Source organism: Myodes glareolus, chromosome 1, assembly GCF_982192425.1.
Source record: "Myodes glareolus chromosome 1, mMyoGla1.1, whole genome shotgun sequence".
Taxonomy (NCBI): Eukaryota; Metazoa; Chordata; class Mammalia; order Rodentia; family Cricetidae; genus Myodes; species Myodes glareolus.
In genome coordinates this window covers 24,401,906-24,423,684 of record NC_142026.1, presented here as the reverse complement: position 1 = coordinate 24,423,684, position 21,779 = coordinate 24,401,906, and the positions used below count along the sequence as shown (strand labels likewise).

Below are 21,779 nucleotides of genomic sequence, written 5' to 3'. Positions count from 1 at the left end.
CAAGTATATTATGCCTCATTGGGCTCAAGCGAGTTGGTAACCAGTGCGCCCTGAACCTGCTTCACAGGCACACTCAGTTTTCAAGAACACTCTTCTGTAAAGACACCCATGAGTCCCTCCATAGCATTACCACGAGGAAGTCAGGTACACATGTCCAGTACTATAAAACCATCTTCTAGCAGGCCCTGGTCTAAGTGTGCCAGAATGGGGATGCAGCATCAAGTGAGACAGCCTAAATGATGCCTTCTTATATCCTAGCCAGTTTGTTCTTCAAGATGCAGGCCCCAGCCATTATTAACCACTCCGGATCCTGTCTTCTCAACTAGGAAAGGAAACAGGCAGCCTCCCTCACGGCTGTCACAAGTAATTCCTGAGACAGTGTCCGCCTTACCTGAGAAGCCGACAGCACAGTTCCTTCTGAAGTCGGGCTCATTCATGAATTCTGCAAGAGTGAACTGCAAGAGCAAATACACCACCCCCGTGAGCAGGGAGAAGGTGGTGATGATGTAGCCAAACCATCTGCTTCCCAGTCTTCTCTCCAGCTTTATTCCTTTCCAGAGCATGGACACCATGTTGAAATACAAATGCCAGTCATCTGCATGGTGCAGGGGAGAGAGCAGCAAACGCTGCCAGTCTTTTTGCTGGTAACACTTTTCCACGCTGATGCAGGAATAGTGCAGGGGCTTCAGAGGATTCAGGAAGAGCCAGACGTTGAGAGCCAAGGTTGCCAGGGTAACAGGAGGAATGTTGTTGATCCCAACATGGAACACTTGAGAGAGCAGCATGAGGAGCCCCACGTTGACTCCTCTTGATCTCCGCTGCATGGCTGGCTATCAGGAGGAGCACAGACGGGGAATTCTGCTCGGGGATTAGCCACCCAGGAAGGCACGCAGAGAGCTGCACCTGAAACACACAGTGCATGTGAAGTCCATCACCTGAGAACTGTGTGCCGCTAGGACACTCACTGGAAGTTGAGCACACACCAGCACAGCCGACTTCTCATCCCAACAGAGATACTTACTTTTATTAACTCTTTCTTCACTTCACATTCTAAACTAGAAATTTTATCCCAGATCCCAGTGGACTTAAGGGTCAGGCAGGCTGCCCCTGATGAAGGTGGTCATGAACTTGTAATGCATCTTTCTTAGTTAATTAATTAGTTAGTTAGTTAGTTAAATTAAAAGGTAAGCCTGGCAACCTAAGCTTGATCCTTGGACCCTCAAAAGAAGGTGGAAGGAGAGGACTAACTCCAAAAAGTTGTCATCTGACCTACACAGAGGCACTGTGGTATGCGCACCCACAATACACATAGTATACATAGTCATAATAGAAAAGACATGGTTTAGAGAAAAGGCTCCGTGTGCAGAGCTTGCCACATAAACATAAAAACCGGAATCCCATTATCCAGAGTAACATCCCATTATCAGACCAACATCTGAGGTTGCCTCTGACGCTCACATGCATGTCATAGCATATGTGTGCCAGCACTCACAGACTCTAAGTCATACACACACATCATACACATCTACATATATATATACATATATACATACTACCCATATATATACATATACATATATATGTGACATATATATCATACAGACATAAGCACACACCATACACATAAAAAAGGTAAAAACGACAACTTGGATGATGACAATCTGCAAAGACAGTATGCAAACATTAAGTAATTTAACTCAAATCCTTGCCAAGTCTCTTTATCTCTTCTATTATTTTTAGCAGAAACACTCAAAATGCCAAAAAGTAAGGTTGTGAGCATGTTACAGTCTAACCCAGTTTTCATACTCCCAGATGTCAACTCCCTCAATTTTTTATTTGTCATAAACTTTAAAAACTTATCTATGTGCCAAATTCTACACTGAAAAAAATGTGGCCCTTGTTTACAAGCTCACTTGTCACCAAGAAGAAAAACCAACCACGGCCACAGGATGTTGGAAGCACAGACAGGGAGCCCAACAACACAGGCAAACAGCTCTGCCGAAGGTGGTGACAGACAGGACCGCTGTGTTCGTGGGAATTCCTTTGAGTTAGTGACAAGGGAGAGTTCTATGAGTCTGAGGTCTTCCGCTCTACCCTCCGACTGCTTTGGATGGCAGAAAGCAGAGGGACGGATAATACAAGAGGCCCCAAGCCAAGCCCCAAGATGCAGTGCGGGTGTGTGTTCCTGTGGGCACAGGCTCTTGTACCCCAATGGTCCCGGCCACTGGCCAGCTAACCTGAGATGCACACAGAGGGAAAGCAGAGCCTAAGGAGCCCATCCTAATTTGAACCACAGGGCGGTAGGTTTTGGAGTGGTTTGATAAGCACAATTACCAATACAGAAGGTATTGACTTTGGAGGTATTGACAGGCCAATAAAAAGGACCAGGGGTTTGAAATGACTAACAGAAAGTAGGGGTGGGGAGTCAGGTTGAGACACAGGAAAAATGGGCAGAGGTGATGGTCTAGGGGAAAAGAAAGTGCTGGGAAAGGTCTAGTATTTTCATTTCTATAGGGGCATATCATTTATGTTGAAATAGTCCATCTTCTATATATTATGTAATGAATTTTAGTCATCTTCACACCAACTCCCCTCCTCTCCCACTGGCACCCTTCGAAAAAGTCTCCTTTCCCACGTCCTGTCATGTCTTCTTCTTGTGAATTTGGAGTTACTTGTCGAAGTGTGGGAGGAAGCCGCCAAGTGGAGCGAGGGCCACTTAGCTGTGGCTACACCACTGAAGAAAGTGATACACACACCTCCAACACACATATACAAGCTTTGATTGCTGTAATCTTTTGGGGAAGGGTGTGGGCCTCACTCGTCCCTACTTTATCCGTGATGAAGAGTTGACGGCCCCAATCTTGGACAGACCTTACGTAGATAACCATGGCTGCAGCGACACGTTCATGAGTGCAATTAAAAAAAAAAAAAAAAAAAAAAAAAACAAAGCAAAAAAACCTCCGTAAGATCAAGCTGCAGGTCAGCCTGTAGGGCATTTTCCAATTAGTGATTGACGGGGGGGAGAGGTCCAGTTCACTGTGGTTGGTACTACCCTTGGGCTGGTGATTCTAAGCTCTTTAAGAATACTAGATGAGCCAGCCAAAAGAAGCAAACCAGTAAGCAGCACCCCTCCATGGCCTCTGCATCAGCTCGTGCCTCCAGGTTCCTGCCATGTCATGTCCTGCACCATTCCCTCCCCATTCTCAGCTCTTACATCTTTCCACCCACTCTTCCGAGATGTTACCCAAGCCTCTGAGGGTGCATTACGGTGGTCTGAATGTGAATGGTTTCCATAGGCTCACATGTTTGGATACTTGGTCTCAAGGTGGTATGGCCTTGCTGGTGTGTCACAGTGGGCTGACTTTGAGGTTTCAAAAGAATCATGCCATTTTCAGTGTGTTCTCGGGCTCCTGTTTTTGAGGTTTGAGATGTGAGCTCTCATCTCTTCCTGCCACTATGACTTTACTTTGCCATCATGGACTCTAACCCGCTGGAAGCATAAGCCCAATTAAATACTTTCTTGTATAAACTGCCTTGGTCATGGTGTTTTACCACAGCGATAGAAAAGTTACTAATACAGGTTTTCTAGTTCTCCAGTTGAGGCAGAACACTCCAGCATCCCTTATTCTCAGCACTTTGGACAGCAAGAGATTTCTGCATTCAGCAATGCCTGCTGCAGTAGGAAGTTTATCTGAGGAAGGTATGCCAGATAGTTTTAGGTCAACTTGTTACAAGGAGTAATCATCTGAGAGGAGGGAACCCTCAAAATTTAAAAAGAATTACCTCCGTAAGATCAGGATGTAGGCCAGCCTGTAGGGCATTTTCCTAATTAGTGACTGATGGGGGAGGGTCCAGTTCACTGTGGTTGGTACCACCCTTGGGCTGGTGATTCTAAGCTCTTTAAGAATACTAGATGAGCAAGCCAAAAGAAGCAAACCAGTAAGCAACACCCCCTCCATGGCCTCTGCATCAGCTCCTGGCTCCAGTTTCCTGCCATGCTTGAGTTCCTGTCCTGGCTTCCTTTGGAACTGTGGAATTGTAAGTCAAAGAAACCCTTTCCCCTCCAACTTGCTTTTGGTCATGGCGTTTCTTCACAGCAATAGGAACCCCAAGTAAGACAGAAGGCTGAGAACAGCACTTTTTTGGGTATGAACATGAGTACTTGGAAAGCAGCCAGACAACATGAAGGCTCACCAAGACAATAACAGGAGACTCCTTACTGGAGTCTAGGACTTTCCCAGTTGAGGGCTCCTGACCAGGTTTATAAGACCAGCATACAAAACCAGAAAACCAGGAAAGCTACACGCTCTTCTCCATTCACCGCCCAGGTGTAACAACCTTCCCACCACGCGATGTACATTACTCTGCCTTTCAGAACACTGAGTCAGCTCCACAGAAATAAGCCTGTGAGTCACTTCAGATGCACTGATGACAAACGAAACACCATTTTAATCATGTGGCAACATACACTAGACAGCACTGTATCGAGACTGTGGCAGAGACATGGAAGATTTCTTGAATATTGATGGGGGAATTAGCCATATTTACTTTTAATGAGAAATTAAAAATTAAACAGGTATGCAATAAGAAAAAACTACATGGCTAGAATAAACAAAGAAACTGAATTCATAACTTGAGAAACCAGTGTGTCTGGGGGAGGGGGTGGGAGAGTAGAAAGGGAAAAGAAACTAATTACAGGGATTTTCAATTCTACTTGCAAAGCAGAAAATATTTCACCATTATCATTTACCAAGGCCGTATATATCTCAATTTTCAGATTTAAATGTTCAATAAGAACTGAGGCCATTAAATTGCAAGAGTATACACCAGCTATAAATTCTATTCCCAATTTGGTATGTGATACTAACCAAATTAATTCCACAAGAGAAACAGACATGATAGAGTCTTAATGGGAGTAATTAAACGCCGCACTGAAGACTGGGGTCTCTGTATTATTGTAAGGGCAACAAATTCACGGAAATCATCTTATACTGTGTGGCTCCCTCTCCAAGAAACTGTTTATTGTTACACAGCTGAGAAAAATCAATGGTAAGCCATTACAACTTTGAGACCTTTGGTAAATTTCATTTACTAGTTTTACATAGTTTAATAAATACTCTTTTTAAAAAAAAATCATAGGGGAAATATGATTAACAGTTTGTTAAAAGGTCTGCTATTGCCCAGGCTGAGAGCTTTCTAAATAATATCCGACTTTCCAAGCACTTAAGTTTAGAATTTTTTTAAATGGAGACATAATTCACATACCATAATAATCACATTCTTGAAGTGCACAACTAAGGGATTTTAGTATATTCATAGGTTGTGTAACCATAATCAGTCTTCCAGAACTTTCTTGATGCCAAAAAGAAACACCATACCTTTTAGCAGTCCCAATACCTCTCTTCCCCTAAGTCTTACCAATTATCCACCTCATTTCTGTCTATTCCCTACTCTGGACATCTCACCTAAGTGAGATTATTCAATACAGGGCATTTGATTTCTTCTCCTTATTTCCAAAGATCACCGATATTACACCAACGCTTGTTACGCTCAAGTAATATTTCACTGTATAGATGCACCACAACATGTTTCTCTACTCTTCAGCAGATGAGCTGGTCCACTGTTTGCAGCCTGGCCCTATGATGCACAATGCTCCCACGATCCTAGTGTGCTACTCTCTGTGTGAACACACACTCCTAGGACCAGAGTCACTGGGCCAGCCAGCAACAAATTGTCTTCCAAACTCATACACCGTTGTGTACACACTCTCTCTGAGTGCAAGGTCTCCGACTTCATCGTGTTCTCAAGAGTCTTTGCTTTTTACTGATGCTTTTTATTCTAGCTTTCCTAGTGTATGAAATGGTGTGCACAAACATTTCCCTAATGCAAGACTAATGACGTGATAAAATGCTAACTTCACATTGCTGAAAACACATATGAACTGAGCTGTGTTTATAGTGTAGAAGTATGTTCGGCTCACCCATTACCCTTGAGAAATCACCGAACAAGCTTGGATTGAGAGAAAGCACCAAAAAGAAAGGGGAAATCACAAAGAAAGCCCCTGGCTGAACTTCAAAGATTGGCACCACGATTCCCCTGGGATGTGGTATGTTGAGAGGAAGCTTGAATGCCCTTCAACAGCGTGGCACAGCTTAGATGAACATATCAGCCTGTAAATAGCGCAAAGTCCTTTCAAAAGAACGCAGAGGGTGGGTGATTCTAATTTCTGCAAACCATGCAAAATGCTATGGAAAGAGAAAATGTTCATACTGAACATAAAAATATCTCTGCTTTCTTAATTGCAAGAGCCAGATAACAAAGTGATTCGTAACAAACAGTGCATTAACATACTCAAAGGACCATGAGAATAACCAGGAAACAACAGTGTATCCTGCCCCCCCCCACCACTTGTCTCAATGTGCCTGCTTTCTCTAGGACAGAATAAGCTGGCCTGAAGCATTCCTAGAAAGCTTCAAATACAAACTATTTTTCCCACGTGTCACTGAAAATCAATGGAGAGAGTGTTTCCATCCATCACCATAACACAATTATTTTATTCCTCTAATAAAACATAATGGCACAATTTTACTTTTGAAAAAGTAGTAGTTTCCTTAGGTCCTAGAAGATCCGAATTACAATGCAGATATTCAAGATATTTCTGAAAATTAAAGAAGTATAAGAAGCATTATTAGTGAAAGACAAGAATTTTTTGAAACTGATTCCTTACAGACAAAAATCAGGTCTGTTTTCAAATAAATACACGTATTTCAAAACGCTATACTAGAAGTTTTATAAAATGGCATACAAATTATGCTTTCCAAACTTAACATTTAAATATTAACTATAATAGCAGATGGGACGGCTTCACATCATTACACCATGTTCAATTTACCAGAAAGCTTCATCTACCTAAGGTGACTAGTAAATAGGGAGTCCTGGGGGAGATGGCGTGGAACCTCCATCAGACGCCATAATCGTCCTATGACAAGCTGCACACAAACAACAATCCTTCCTAGCCTTCTAAGGCCCGTTAAGTGACTTCCTGAACTGTACCAATGTCAAAGTCAAAGGGAATCGGAAGAGGGCTCTGTTTTCTTACTTCCCATTTAAGGGAGAACTATAAAGAGATGAAGACAATAAGATGGATAAAAATGGACTTCATGAATAAAACATGAATATGGGAATCAAATTATATTAAGGTAATGGGCGTCCCGTCTTCATGAATACCATGACACTCTCAGTAATTCCATTCCAGCATCATCTACTCGTGGAAACGCCCACAGCTTGGATTCTGTGCCAGAGGAAGTAGGGATTCAGAACACTGTCTTCTTTTCAAGTCTGTAGTGTCCTTTGGGACCATGGTTCTCCTGACTCAGACAGAGCCTTTGTTACTCCAGCCACTCCGTTTGGAATGCCAGCTTGAAGACTGATTATCACTAGCTGCCTCTTCCAATTCTAAGACACGTGGCTCCTCCTCTGCTTTTGCTCATTCACCATCTTCACAAATACAAAAACTCCTCACCTCTTAATGGATGAAGACCGACTGTCTTTTATAATAGTTTGCCTTAATACCAGTCACATGGAAGGCACACACTGGTAAAACAGGATACCTTGGAGGAGTGAGGACTCAGTATCTCAGACAAGTGAGTGGCCCTTAATAGCCATGTGTTAATGTGCTGACACAACCCACAAAGGCTGGGTCTTCAGCACATTCTCCCTAATCTGCTTACAAAATGCCTGACTCAAGTTGCTTAAAATCTAATTTCATCACAACACCTCCCTCCCGTGAACCATCAAATACCTTTCTGACCTTGCAAAAAATCATAAAGCATGCTATCATTAACAGAATGGACTTTGGGGTCAAAAGCCCTGGTTTAAATCCTGACTTAAATGACTTAAATGCCTTGAGGAGGTAAGATCTTGAGTAAATCCTTTTTCTTTCTTTTCTTTTTTTTATTTTTCTTTTTTGTTTGTTTATTTGTTTGTTTGTTTGTTTATCTATTTATTTGTGGTTTACTGAGACAAGGCTGCTTCTCTGTGTAGCAGCCCTGGCTATGCTGGAACCCTATTTGTAAGCCAGGCTGGCCTCAGACATCAGAGATTCGTTCGTCTCTGCCTCAAAACTACAGGAATTAAAGGTATGTACCATCACATGTGCTCTTGAGTAAACTCTTAACTTATGCCTGAAGCCCTCACCTTTGAAGCTGGCCCTAAATAACAAGACTTCCCTTCTAGAACTGACTGATGACTCACAATTCGTGAAACGTAAGAAGTCTGGGTACCGCTGATAACACATCCTTATCATCATCATCACTGACCCACGGAGGCTCAGCCTAGGAACTAACGTCTCCTGATAATCTATACACTTTATAATAATGACTGATAGTAACATATTTAGCTTAATAGTGGACACATGTAACTTGTTTCATTTCGCTTAGTTCTTAAAATCTTATGAAGGCATTCTTTGTTTTATATACTAGCTGGTCTGCCCAGCACTCATGTAGAAAACTGCCTGTGTTGGTGCACCCCCCACCCCCAGCATTTATCCCAGAAACAGCCCAGTGGTGCTACTCTGCCTAGACACTTAAGGGTGGTGAAATGCCTGGCCTCGACTTTCTCTGTCCAAGGTGCTTAATACACGAGGCCATCTCTGCAGATGGACAGTCACTTGGGCTCGCTCATCTCCGTGGACAGTCAGGTGAGGTCACTTCTCACCAGAGGACATGGAAGTCATGTATGGGCACAATACAGCTTACAGCGCATGTTCCCAATTCCAAACCCAGGAGCCTGACTCAGTGAATGCCTTTCCAGCAGTCCTGGTGCGAAACTGAAACACAATCTATTTTCCTTATACAGATAAGAACGACCAAAGGGACAATACCCAAAACTGGACTATTAGGAATCATACCCAGCTTTTGGTCAGACTTTGTTGTGTAGGAGTCGAGCCCTTCGGCTGCTTGTGTCTCTCAATAGCAATACTGACTATCATTGTTGATGTGTTTGAGAGGCCCCAGTGACCCACCTGCACATCACACATGAAAGCCAAGATCCCCAACCTGCACTGTACAGTGGGTAACAGGAGTCTCAGATGAAATAAAAATCTGGTAGATGGGAAATGGTTCAATGTCTGGCTATACAGCCCCAGGGTCTTCTGACTTAAGTCATAAAATGAGAAACTCTTATTACAGGCATCAGTGCACTTGGGAGGCAGAGGCAGGTGGATCTCTATGTGTTTGAGGCCAGCCTGGTCTACAGAGTGAGTTCTGGGACAGTCAGGGCTACACAGTGAAAACAAACATAACAAACAAACAAAGTCTGACTCCTATTTCTCTTTTATATGAATGCTTCTTGAAAGAAATAAATAAAGCCTGAAGCATCTCCTTAACAGTACTGAAAGAAACCAATTTTGTTTAACCCTGGAGCAACATTTATTTACAACATATATCATGACATTTAATTCGAACTTAATGAGATCTGTGAACATTCAGTCCTCAGAGTTTCAGAAGCCAGAAAGCAGAGGTCAGAGCAGCAGACTGATGTCACTGTGATGAGAGCCTTAGACGTAGGAAGAACCAGGGAAGGGGGGTCTCTTGGGCTTTTTATAAGGCATGGCTCCCACTCATGCCTCACACCCATGTGGCCCGATCACTTCTCACATGATCGACCCCCAATTACTACAGATGGGGTTTTCTGGAGTCAGGAGGAGTTTTGGAGCCCACTGACATGCAAGCAGCCTTATCTGTGTAAACACGGAATTGCTGAAGCAAAGGGGAGGTGGTAGCTATGAAAAATGTTTAAATTAAATATGGAACAACTGTTTCAAATTAACCGGTCCTCTATTTAGAGCCTTAAAATCCATGTCCATGGTAATAAACACAATTGGGGGGTAGAGACTTGATGATGAGGGGGTTTCTGTTCACAAAACCAAGACGCAGTGTCAACACTGAGTGAGAGTGTTGGTGGAGGGTGAGGTCAGCTCCACACAACCAAGAAGACGGTGGAGCAGCAAGGTTAAACTCCTCCCAAAGCTATGGAGAAACCCTGTCTCGGGGAAAAAAAGAAAGGAAGGAAGGAAGGAAGGGAGGGAGGAAGGGAGGGAGGGAGGGAGGGAGGGAGGAAGGAATGAAGGAAAAGTCAGACTCTGAACTCTGTCCTGATCTCATCACTAAAGAGGGAGAAACAATGGCCTAAATATATAAAAATACAACAGGAAAACAAGCTGCCCCCACTCCCAAATCAAAACCCAAACCTTCCTACTCTACTGATGACGAGAAGTCAAGAGTAAAAGAACTACATGAACTCACTGGCATCGGTGAGAGCAGACCAGCTGCTTCAAGCTCTGATGCCATGGTAAGCCCTGGAAGCGCGAGCCAAAATATACCCTTCCTTCCTTTGGTGGCTCTCCTCCAGTGTTTAACCAAAGCAATGAGAGGAGTCACACACAAGGTAACAAGGACTTTGAAAGCAATGAGTCAATGATATGACAGGTCACACAGCCACAGTACCCCATGCTCGGTCACATACCACAGTACCCCCACGCTCAGTCACACACCACAGTAATCCCACATTCGGTCACACAGACCACAGTACCCCACGCTCAGTCACACAGGCCACAGTACCCCCACGCTCAGTCACACAGGCCACAGTGCCCCCACGCTCAGTCACACAGGCCACAGTACCCCCACGCTCAGTCACACACCACAGTAATCCCACATTCGGTCACACAGGCCACAGTACCCCACGCTCAGTCACACAAGCCACAGTGCCCCCACGCTCAGTCACACAGGCCACAGTGCCCCCACACTCAGTCACACAGGCCACCGTACCCCCACTCTGTTTGTACCAGCTGGCCTACATCTACACAGTTCAGTTCAGCCCTCACCTTTGCGGTTCTGGAATGATTTATTTCTTGAGCTGAAACATCAGGCTGCTTTGCAGCCCAGAGTCCTGAAAATCTGAGTCTAGCATCTAATGTTTAAAGTGATTGTAAAAGAAATATATATTTCTACTCTGCTATATAGTTATTCTAAAAATACACATCAAAAATAAGGAGGACCACTGGCCAATTCTACACACACATGTAGAGCTAATTAATCCTCAGTTATGTGTTCTCTTCCAAAGTAGAACTGACCTGGCCAACAATGAAGGACAGCCTATCAATCAGTACTCATGTTGTGGACAGCCAGGATTTAGCTCAAATAACCTACTTAAATGTCACTTCGTTAAATGAGACCACGGTCCAGTTTGTGAATAAGCTGTTAGTTGTATCTCACGGGTCCCTGGCTTGGGTCCCACCCAAGGGACCGTCTTTGTACAGGTGTACAGGACCACTCAGCCTCTGTGTGCCTCCTGCAAAATCTCAACAGAGCCAGAGGCAGTTCACATTTACCTGATAAGTGGGTGTCTTTCCCCTACTGAGAGTCTCAGCCATCTGGGTTTAGTATTGTCCTTGGCCACAAGCTTGTATCTTGTGTCATCTAGTCCACGTGCTTTTCAGCAAGGTGCCAATAATACACAAACTTACCAATGTAGAGTACACTAAGTCAAGTTCAACTCAGAAAACTTAAGGGTGTTTCCTTGCTTGAGTCAAGCTTTGACGGGAAAAGCAAGTAGGTAAAAGGTGAAAAGGGGTTTTAAAGGTAGATCAGCCAGTGAACTTGTACTGTCTATCAACCCTGAGAACATGGGTTTTCAGAAAAGAAAGTAGAAAGAGCAAACAGTCTCTTGGCTTCTGCTAAAGCGTGTCTTTTGAAATAAGCCAATGTGTTTCACTCACCCAGTACTTAGAAAACCATCTGAACAGAAATCCACATAGGATGCCTGCAGACAACTGCCCCTGCTGAGGCTCACGGCACAGAGTGGCCACGCCCCTCATCACCCACCGCGGCATAGCTCATCTTTAGATCCCATCTTCTCCCCACTGGATGGTACGTTACACACGGCAGCACCTTCGGAAGCAAGGCCCGAAGGCTTTCTGAACAGAGAGAGCCACACTTTCTGCCACACTCACGCATGACTTACATTTTAAACATGCTTCCATTAAATACAGTTGCCATCTTCTTCTCTTGAAAGTTTCTTTCTCCAGGCTCCTTAGTCCTTGGGGTGATTTGGCATAGCACTGTGATTTTTAGGACTGCTATGCCCTCATCTAGTAGGGCTAACAGTACAGTTAGCATGGGGGAGAGTGGGGTGGTTACGCCTGGGAACAGCAGTTAAATGTTCATATCTAGCCTATGGTTCTTACGTTCCCATCTTTAACTGAACTCACCAAAGATTCCCTTCATCCAATTATTCTTAAGTACTCTTGGCTTACTTTGCCAAATTACAATATGGAAAAAACTCCCCAGTTATCAAGGGTGCTCCTATGCCCCTCCATCAAAACCTGTTTTAGGTTCCTCCACACAGACGTTAAAAACCAGAGACCTTTCATTTGGGTATTTGTTTACTGGGTCATACGTCCCAAATGTGCCGAGGTTTCATGTCTTGATTACAGTTCTTCAAGGACACAGGCATTTGTGTTTGCTCAAGTGCTTTTAGTGGGGGATATAGGTATAAAGCCCAGTTTGGGACTATACACTAGGTCAGCAATTTTAACAAAGAAGTAACGAAGGAATGAAAACAAGACCTTGGGATCAGATGCTCTGACCATGTGCGCGCGCAGGCCAATGAACAAACTGAATTTACATTCATTGTGCATGTTTCCCTTCCAGACAGCACACAAGGGCAAACTGCTAGGTGTCAGTTACAATGAGCTTCTAAACTCCTGGTCAATTACCTGCTTAATAACTAAAGACAGGGCTATGACATCATTACATTTATAATTAATTTACACAGATCAGCTTCCTGTTAATCAAATACATCTTTAAAAGCACTTAATTATTTTTTTTCACCTAGAAAGCAACGTTCAGCTTTGTTTGATAAAAAGCAATCTTGCGGAATTCCACATGAAAGGCTGTCAGGCTTCTGGGAGACATGAAGGACAAAAGGCTTCCCGGGGCGTACTGCTACCCTATTGGGCGGCTGGCACGGGCAAGGAAACAGGAGCATGGTGGAGCATGGTGATGGATAAGCAACACCTTTCACAGTTTTCAGGACATAAAAGTTGTCAGGGAGTGGGGGCATCAACAGGGTGGCTTGGGGAAAAGGAACACACCGATCCTTTCTGACAAAATTATATCCAAGGTGAGCACTATTAATGCCCATAGTGTAGGGCGGTTTGGGTAAGGGCTAGTTACACAATATACTGACCAACTGACCTTCAGAAAAGGCTCAGTTTTTCCCCAGGATAACACAGGCTCCTTTGATTTTATAAGGACCAACTGAGATTTTTGAACACACACACCATAAAACCATAAATTGGCAAGTGATCGTGGTTTGTGCACACAAATGAATTAAAACAGATCTGAAGAAAAAAAGTTGGAAATACTTCTGAGTGCTTTTATAAGATGGGGACTAACACTTTCTAGGAACGCGATCCCCCATATTGAAGATGTATTGTGTGACTCGATTACACACATACCTTTTAATAGTACAGTATATGAAAGAATCCTAAAAGAAGGATTATCATTATTTTCTACTATTGTGTGTGTGCATGAAGGCGTTGGGGAGGGAGAGCATGTGTTACAGTACATTAGAAGACAACTTTATGGAATTAGTTTTCACTCCTCCTACCTGCACATGGGCCCCTAGGATTGAACTCAGGTCATCAGGCTTACATGGCAAACACCTTTACCCACTGGGCCATCTCAATGGCCCCATAAATTACTTTTAATTAAAATAAACTATATACTCAAATCTCAAGCCACTTTTTGTTAAGATTACCTGACACTGTGAGAATTTAATGACCCTTCATTGATGGCGAGTAAAAGAGAAAAAATCTCAAGATGTCAGCTGACAAAATTTTTCTTTTCCCCTCCCTTATAAAAGTGCTATTGGCTCAACACTAGTGATCAGACTATATTTACACATAAAAAGTGACTGAAAACTTGAAGCTACTAGATTTTGCATAAAATCCTCAATTTTGCTCCACAGCTCTAGGTGACTGCATGCCAACTCCACTTCTGCCCCGTCAACATTCATGATTTCCAGTATCAATCATAAGCCAGTTCCTCCTCGCTCAGACCAGAAGTTTTCGTGTAATGAGAGCTCATTAAAGTTTCCCAATTGACAGCCCTGCAACCGGAGGTTTGAAACCAAGGTGCACATGGGGACCACAGCGCAAGTCTGCCATGATCACACCCTTCAAGAGGATTTAAGGACTTCCAATCTCATCTTTGCTCTACATCAGATTTCTTTGTCTATCCCGAGTCAGTGAGAAAGTGCTGCCTGCCACTGCCGCCCCTCATTTCATCCGTGCATGAACGGTTTCTGAATAATTTATGGAACTGAACCCACTCTGCGCAAAAACTAGTCAAGTGGGAAAAGCAGTTACACTTCAAAGACTGGGTGCGTTCCCACAAAGTGCACGGGACATCTGCAAATGACTTGGTGATTGGGACAGTTTGGGAATTTGTGCCTAGCTAGCACGAATACTTCATTCTTCCTCTAACAAGACTCTATGGCCCACCCGATTTGTGATCTTGAGAGAAAAGAGGGACTCTCAATCAAGGGTAAGAGTAAGCTACCTGGAGTAACAGCTTCGTCCTGGAACTGGTAGACTAACTGATGGCGCTGGGACTAGTGCGACAGTCACTTGAAGGACATGGCCACAACGACACAAACCCAGAGAGCTCTCCTTATCACTGGTCTTTACTGAGGTACAGCCGTCAGGATTTTCTGTTCAATCTGGGCGCATCCACGCAGTTTCCAGTTAGTCTCGTCTTCAATTAAATTGCTTGGCTCACATCAGATAGGGCTGTTTCTTCTGTTTGCAATCCAAGACGTCTATCACAAAACCACACATTAACCAAAGTGTTCACAAGCAGGTGTGAGTTTATTTCCAGCACTGCCATCTCCTTTAGACTAACAAAGGCTCTAGCCCATAAGAGACCCAGAACATGGAGGTCACTCAGGCTTATCTCAACAGTCCGCTGCGGGCCTGCTGTTCCTAAGGGAGCACAGGTCCCAGGAGGCGAGCAAGAGCAACCTCTCCAGGAAGTCCTCGTCAATGTGCGTGCTCGGTTGAGCACTGGACAAGGACTGTAGTCTCACAAGGAAAATCAGAGGGTCTCAGCTGTGTCATCTCGTTATACCAAACTGGTGTTTTGAAAAGAATGAATCAGAAGTAATTACACTGCATTTCTGTGCCTCTGATCTTCATGGAAATTAAGTCCAGAGTACACCAATGAAGTGCCACTGGATAAAAAGGTCTCTCTAGAACTTTAGGCAAACATCTGCACTCATCTACTACAAAAGAAAAGAAACAGGCTGGAGAGATGCCTCAGAGGTTAAGAGCACTGGCTGCTCTTCCAGAGGTCCTGAGTTCAATTCCCAGCAAACCACTGGGGGCTCATTACCAGCTACAATGAGATCTGGTGCCCTCTTCTGGTATGCAGACATACATGTAGTCAAAACACTGTATACATCATACATAAATCTTTAAAAGGAAAAGAAAAAAAAAAGAAAAACTAAGCAAGCATTCAATCTCTTCAGTCTCAAGGCCTGTGGGAAGGGTTCTAAGCACTTTCCAGAAACTCATCCATTCATTCTCACTTCACCCAATGCATAAACAGACACATTTCAATAATCGTGAGCCTGGAACAGGCAGGGGATGTGTCTGAAACCACATGAAGAACATGATTGGATCAGTCTATACTCCTACTTAACAAGCTAGTCCTCTGAGGAAGCCACAGCCTAGAAAGGCAATGCCATCAACAGCAGCATTAGCATAGGATGAACTACTTCAAAACTGCACATATGTGTGCATGCACACAGAGGAAAGAGCAAAACAAGCTTTGCGGTTTTCTGTGGCAACGACACTAGGAGAAACATTGTCCTTAAGCTATGAGGAAGTAGATGAAATGTCTCCCCAAACTCCACAAAACAGTAGTAAAACCATCTCACGGAAATTAAAGGACTTTTCAGGGTGGACATTTCGAAGCCCCTTATGAATACAAAATTAGCACACCCTGACGGGAAGAAGAGGATTCTGTTTAAGCGGGAAGAGACGAGGTGCCAGTGTACCGTCTTTCTACAGTGGCTCACATTTTGAAGCACAACTCATTCATCACAATGAGCAAAATTACAAAGTGGCTGAAAGAAAGGTATCATGGTTTCAGTGTTGCCCAAAACACTTTGTACAAGGAAAAGAAAATCCAGAACTACGCATGGCTGCAACACACACACTCATTACATGTTACTTATAAATCCGAAGTCACTGTAATACAGACATAAATTTCATTCATTGCTATCCTAATACTGTGACTCTGGAATAAAAATATACGTCATTCAGCACCCTGGGGAAACAGCTCATGGTGTAACATCCCTGAAGTTAAAGTCAGAAGGGGTCAAATATGGTGTGTGAGCTTGGACTGGAAGGAGGCACCGCGACCTCAGCTCTACTGAACTTCCTGGCTCTTTAGCTGCTGGAGAAAGAAAATCCCTCTGACTTCCTAAAGTCACGGCGAAGGCAGATGAACTAGCATACCACATAAAAGCATGTAGTACACCACTGTAGCTCGGTTTTCATTTTCCCTTCCTGTCCATAAAGTAATGAGACTTTCTCCCCATGGAACTGGACTTTATTGCTTTGTAATTATGATGTACATGTAACAATGTCCAGGAAACTAGATGGTAAATAACACCGACATCCGAGCCTGAATGCACACGCTGTCAGCTGGCTATCATCGAGACCCCGAGGGGCTCCTGCACGCTACCTATTGCATCCCAGAAATATGACACATTTTCCTTTCCGAATACAGCCAGAATTAGCCACCAGCTTTGAAATATCACCAGCACGATGCTGCAGGGAGCAGCTGGTTGATTGAAAGTGATGCCCCTCCCCCACTCTCCAGCTGTCACCGGGAAACCCCTCTCAGTGTGTGAAAATGACAGTATTACTAGCACTACTAGTAACAAGCTCACAAATGGTTAGGTTTGAAATTATTTTTATGGGGAGTCATTATTCAGTAAAAATTAAGTAAAACAAAAACAAAACAAAACAAAAACTACTTTACCATATGAATGAAAAGCAGATACTGTCCTACAACAAAAACACTGTGGCTTGTATACACAAGTAACACTATATACTTTCTTTTGACTCACTGTTTCTCTTCCCCTGTCACTTATGATACTAAATAAGTTAAAATACGAAGCAGTTTTTAATGCAGATACAACTGTCACAGTGTAAGAGGGATTTTTAAAAAGTTGTGGGGTTTCTTGTTGTTTGTTTTTCTGCATGGAATCCTATTTCTGTAACAATACAGACTGAAGACTGTATTTGTTCAGGTTTTTGTTGCTGTTTTTATTACTTTGGTTTTAAATAATCACCCATGTCTCTGTATGAGAACTCAGACATATGCTTGCCCTGGTGACAAATCGAGCAACATGTCTAAGGATTCTAACATCATAGTTTTGAGTATAGAGCCCTCTTGGAGCTATGTCACTGACAGTGACTCATACATAGATTCCCAGAATCCCATTCTCTAGATACATTCTGGATCAGCAGTCTGTATCTTCCACCCCCACAGAGATCTTGAGTCTTTTGGCATTTGAACTTTCTATGTAAATTTCTGCTTAAGAGGCTCCGAGTTAAAACAAAATAAACAAACAAAAAACCTGAGAATCTCGGCTTAGATGGAATAAAGGTTCCATCACATGAAATCTTTTAAAAAGCAATTTCAAACTTCTGACTTTTAACAATAATTTTAATGTAGTATACATATATATTATTACGTATACGTATATATAGTGTATGTATATATTATTAATACGTATATATTAAGTGTATAGATTATTTATTCTTAAATTTGCTCCTGACCCTCATACTACAAAATAAACAAAAGTATAGCCCACTATGAATTCTTCTAAGTATACTCCATGTTCATACATTTATAGCTATGTAAAAACATGAAGAAAATATAACGACTTCGACTTTTTTTTAAAAGTAGAACACACCAGTGTTCTAGGTAAAGTATATATATTGAAAAAATATTGATTATTTCAAGGCCAATAACATTCTTATGCATTTATCTGCAGAGGTATCATTGTCTATAACATAAAAAGCATCATATGACAGAGAAATCCGTACCCAAAGAAATCAGGTATAAGATAATCAAAGACATCTTGATGTTAATTAGCTCTAATCTTCTGGAAATTATGAAAACAATGTCTAGAAATCACTGATGATGAAATAACTAATGCTTTGCTACCAAGCTGAGAGGTAACGTTCTCCAAGTGTTGGCTTTCTTTCACAATATTACACAGCCTTGACTCTCACTTGAAAAGAGCAGCGGCCAGGTAATAAAATGACCTTGTGTATAAAGATGATTAGGAAATAAACAGGGCAGTCAGCATGAAATTGACAAACATTTCTTCCCCTTCCAACAAGAGACATTGTCTACCATAATGCAGTAACATTAAATAAGAGTTAACACACTGTCTCATTTAACGTAGGCACCTCAGATGCTGCTATGACTTCCACTTTACAGGGGGAGAAATTAAAACTGGACAGATGCTAATTTGTCTGTAGGCCAAAATCAATGCACAGGGTGGGGACAGGACTCAAGCTGGGTTGGTCTGACCCAGAACCATAGCTACCCATCTTTCTCATACAGAGAGTAAGAAAACATGTGGAGCCTTTGAAAAACAATTGTTTCGTGATGGGACTGAATCATTTTGGTGGTAAGGTTAACTGATACTGACAGAAACTGATATTACAAGCAGCATATTTACATGAAAATTTACTCCCTATGGTACTTCATTGTCTCGGGTACTGAGTACCAGTGCTCCCCAGTCAAAGCTGTATATTATACAGGCCACAGTTAGTTGCTAAACCTTTTCAATACTGTAACAAAGTCCAGGCTCTAGGGCAGCCGCTTCAAATTCCGAATGATTCTCTCTTCCCCTAGGTGGACTCTTGGAGAAAGGAATAATTCTGAGAAAATGCTACATGTAGCAACTTGAAGACTATCAACAGGTTGAGAGCCTGTCTAACTTAACTGTGAGTCTTCAAATAAAAACAGACATGAGGCCTTCTTTGCTAGGATGGAGCTGTATGACGTATGAGGACAAAAGATAAGGATAGAGACATCATCAGCTTTGGCTTTGGAGTGCTAGCCACTCCTCTATATTTCTTTTCAACTCTGTTCTGGCCTTTACCAAATTCTAGGTCAACTTTTTGTACAACTAAGCTGAAGAAACAAGAAAACCAAAAAACCTTAAATTACCTTGTCACAATTACTATCAGTCCATTTTCTAAAATGCTACAGTGTAAATAATACTAGTATTAGTGCCTACTGCTGTAACTTTCCGGTGTTGTTTTGATTTTCTGGATAGTGCCTCATTATGCATCTTAGGCTGGCCTCCAACTTCTGCTTTCTCCTGCCCCAGCCTCCAGAACACTAGAATTAGAGGTGTAAGCCACCACATCCAGCTAAAAAGTTGTCCTGTGTCTAAATTCTCAGTATTCAGAATGTGACAGGATAAAAGAAATATCTATATGCAGCAGCCACAATATCCATGAACTCCCAACTCCTATCGACCCTACAATCTGCCCTTCTTCCACAATCTATGTGCTTTCTTCATAAAAATCTAGTAACTTAGCAATGCCTGACTTTTGAGTAACATAACATGCGTCAGCACTACCTTCTTGTTTGCACTTGGAATGCTTAACACTATGACGTCACAGTTAAGCAACTTCACCTATTCAATCATTTGTGTCTTTAGCAAGTAAGTACTTTTTATGGCTAGGCTGTTCATGAAATCCAGCACCCAGAAGCACTGGAATGGACCCGAAGGCTTGCTCAAAGGGCTGCTGACACTAAAATCCGTACGGCCAACAATTTTCCAGAAGATGCTGATAATGTGGCAACTCCGGGACCAAAGCAGGACTATTCTGTGAGGATCACCTGCTCTCCTGGAATGAGTGGAAGCAGAATCAGTAACAGAAGCAGGAAGTAGGTAAAGGAGGTTAGGACTTAGAAACAAAAAGTAGAGAGGTATGATAACACCCCACACAACAACAAAGTGGGTGCCACGAACCTACTGAAAGGGACTTTAAGACAGACTGACAAATAAATCTTAATTGTGCAACAATCAGATATTAATAGCTTTAAAAAATACTTAATGCCTTGTTTGGAACAACAGAAACGCATACGATACGAGCTTTTTGTATGGGCAGAAAAGAGATGAGTCCTTCAGGTGTATGTCTGTCCCCTATAACGTGGAACAGCCTTTCAGACGTTAGTATGGGTTTGTCTACCGAGACCGAAGCAGCAGTCCCCACAAACACCTGCTACTATAAGCTCTGTGGCTGATGCAATTTCGCCTCAAACTTGCCGATATCAGAGGAACCTATCAAAAGCCCACTTCCAAGCGGGGAAGCCCTGACTTCCAAGCGTTCGGGCAAGCGATCAGGGTGAGACCGGCCCGCGTCTCCTCCCCCACCACCACCAGGCCCCTGTTCCCCCTCGACCCCCATCCCCAACCACCCTGAGCCTGAGGGAATAAGAAGACCCAAACCAGCCCGGCCGGTTCTGATCTCCCACCCGGTTCCAAAGCAGCGCTTCCGCCCGGCGGACCCTAGCCCCAAGGCAGCGCTTCCGCCCGGCCTACGCCAGCCCGGATCTCAGCCCCGGCCCCTCCATCTCAGGTCCGGAAAAGCCGCGACACATGCCGCACAAAAGCGACTCCCAAAACTCAGCCGAACAGACGCGGAAACTCACTCTCTCTAAGACCCGCCTGCGTCCTCACGTATTCCCGCGTATGCGCGTCATCACGCCCGGACTCCGAATCCCGAGGCTCCACTTCCCGCACGGACGCCGATTCCGGAAGCTCCTCTTCCGGCGGCTGGGGAAAGAAGCACGCTGGCCGCGCATGCTCAGTGCTGTTTACGGCCTTTCTCGGGTTCCTCTAGCTAATATATAGGGATCGTCCAGCTCAGCACTCAGGAACAACGATGTCAGCGTCCTCTTACCGCCAAAAATAACCAAAGACCACTTACCACACCCAGAGCGCATTAGTCCTGCCTGTGGCCCGCTCCCTCAAGGTGGAGAAAGTTCATTTCTGGCCCAGTGCAGCCTGAGACGTGAACAGGGGAGACACTGCCTGCTCCACTCGGGCCGGAGAGAGCCGCTTATCTCAGAAAGTAGGCCAGAGAAACAAGGCCGTGGTGTACGTTTCGGTTCCCCAGGCACAGTTCCGAGGCTGCACTGCTTTGCCTGTTTACTGCTTGAAGGGCTTGAGGTATAAGGTATTTGAGTCTTAGGTCATATGATGCAATTTCCCTTCTGCTTCTAGTGTGGAACCGGTTTCGTGGGCAGTGTAGAAGCCAGCTTCAGCTAAAGACTATGCTGCATTAATTTCATACAAGTAGACGGTCTTTGACATGAATTTTTCAAGTAATTGGAGGAAAGTTTCACTTTTTCAGGGCGCGAATTGGGTGCAGGTAGCCTTTTGTTTATTTACCGAAGGTTTTATCAGCCGTGTTTAGTTGGTCGGTTAAAACTTATTGTGCCACAAAAGTTTATTTTCTATTATTGTATAATAGAATAACTCTTCCTAGAAATGTTTATCTTAGGGTTGGAATGTAAGTGAAAATGTGGCTCATTTATAGGAGATATATTTGAGACTGTGAAATGACAAAATTAGCAAATTCAAGGATGAATTCTTGAACCTTATAA

At 43.3% G+C, this 21,779-nt stretch overlaps 1 protein-coding gene across 5 annotated transcripts in view; it reads right to left on the bottom strand.

Annotated features, from left to right (window-relative positions):
- The window catches only part of Rhbdd1 (rhomboid domain containing 1), a 125,296-nt gene extending 103,964 nt beyond the window's left edge, over positions 1-21,332 (bottom strand). For 3 of the 5 annotated variants that reach the window (XM_048459285.3, XM_048459289.3, XM_048459288.3), the window contains exons 1-2: positions 20,823-20,975; positions 392-903 (exon numbers count right to left, since the gene is read on the bottom strand). In XM_048459285.3, the coding sequence (XP_048315242.1) occupies positions 392-824 (433 nt within the window). In that variant the 5' untranslated portion in view covers positions 825-903; positions 20,823-20,975. Of the gene's footprint in view, positions 1-391; positions 904-14,624; positions 14,884-20,822; positions 20,976-21,100 lie in introns of those variants that run through there. The other 2 variants (XM_048459286.3, XM_048459287.3) reach the window with 2 other exon arrangements.
- Positions 21,333-21,779: the final 447 nt, after the last annotated feature.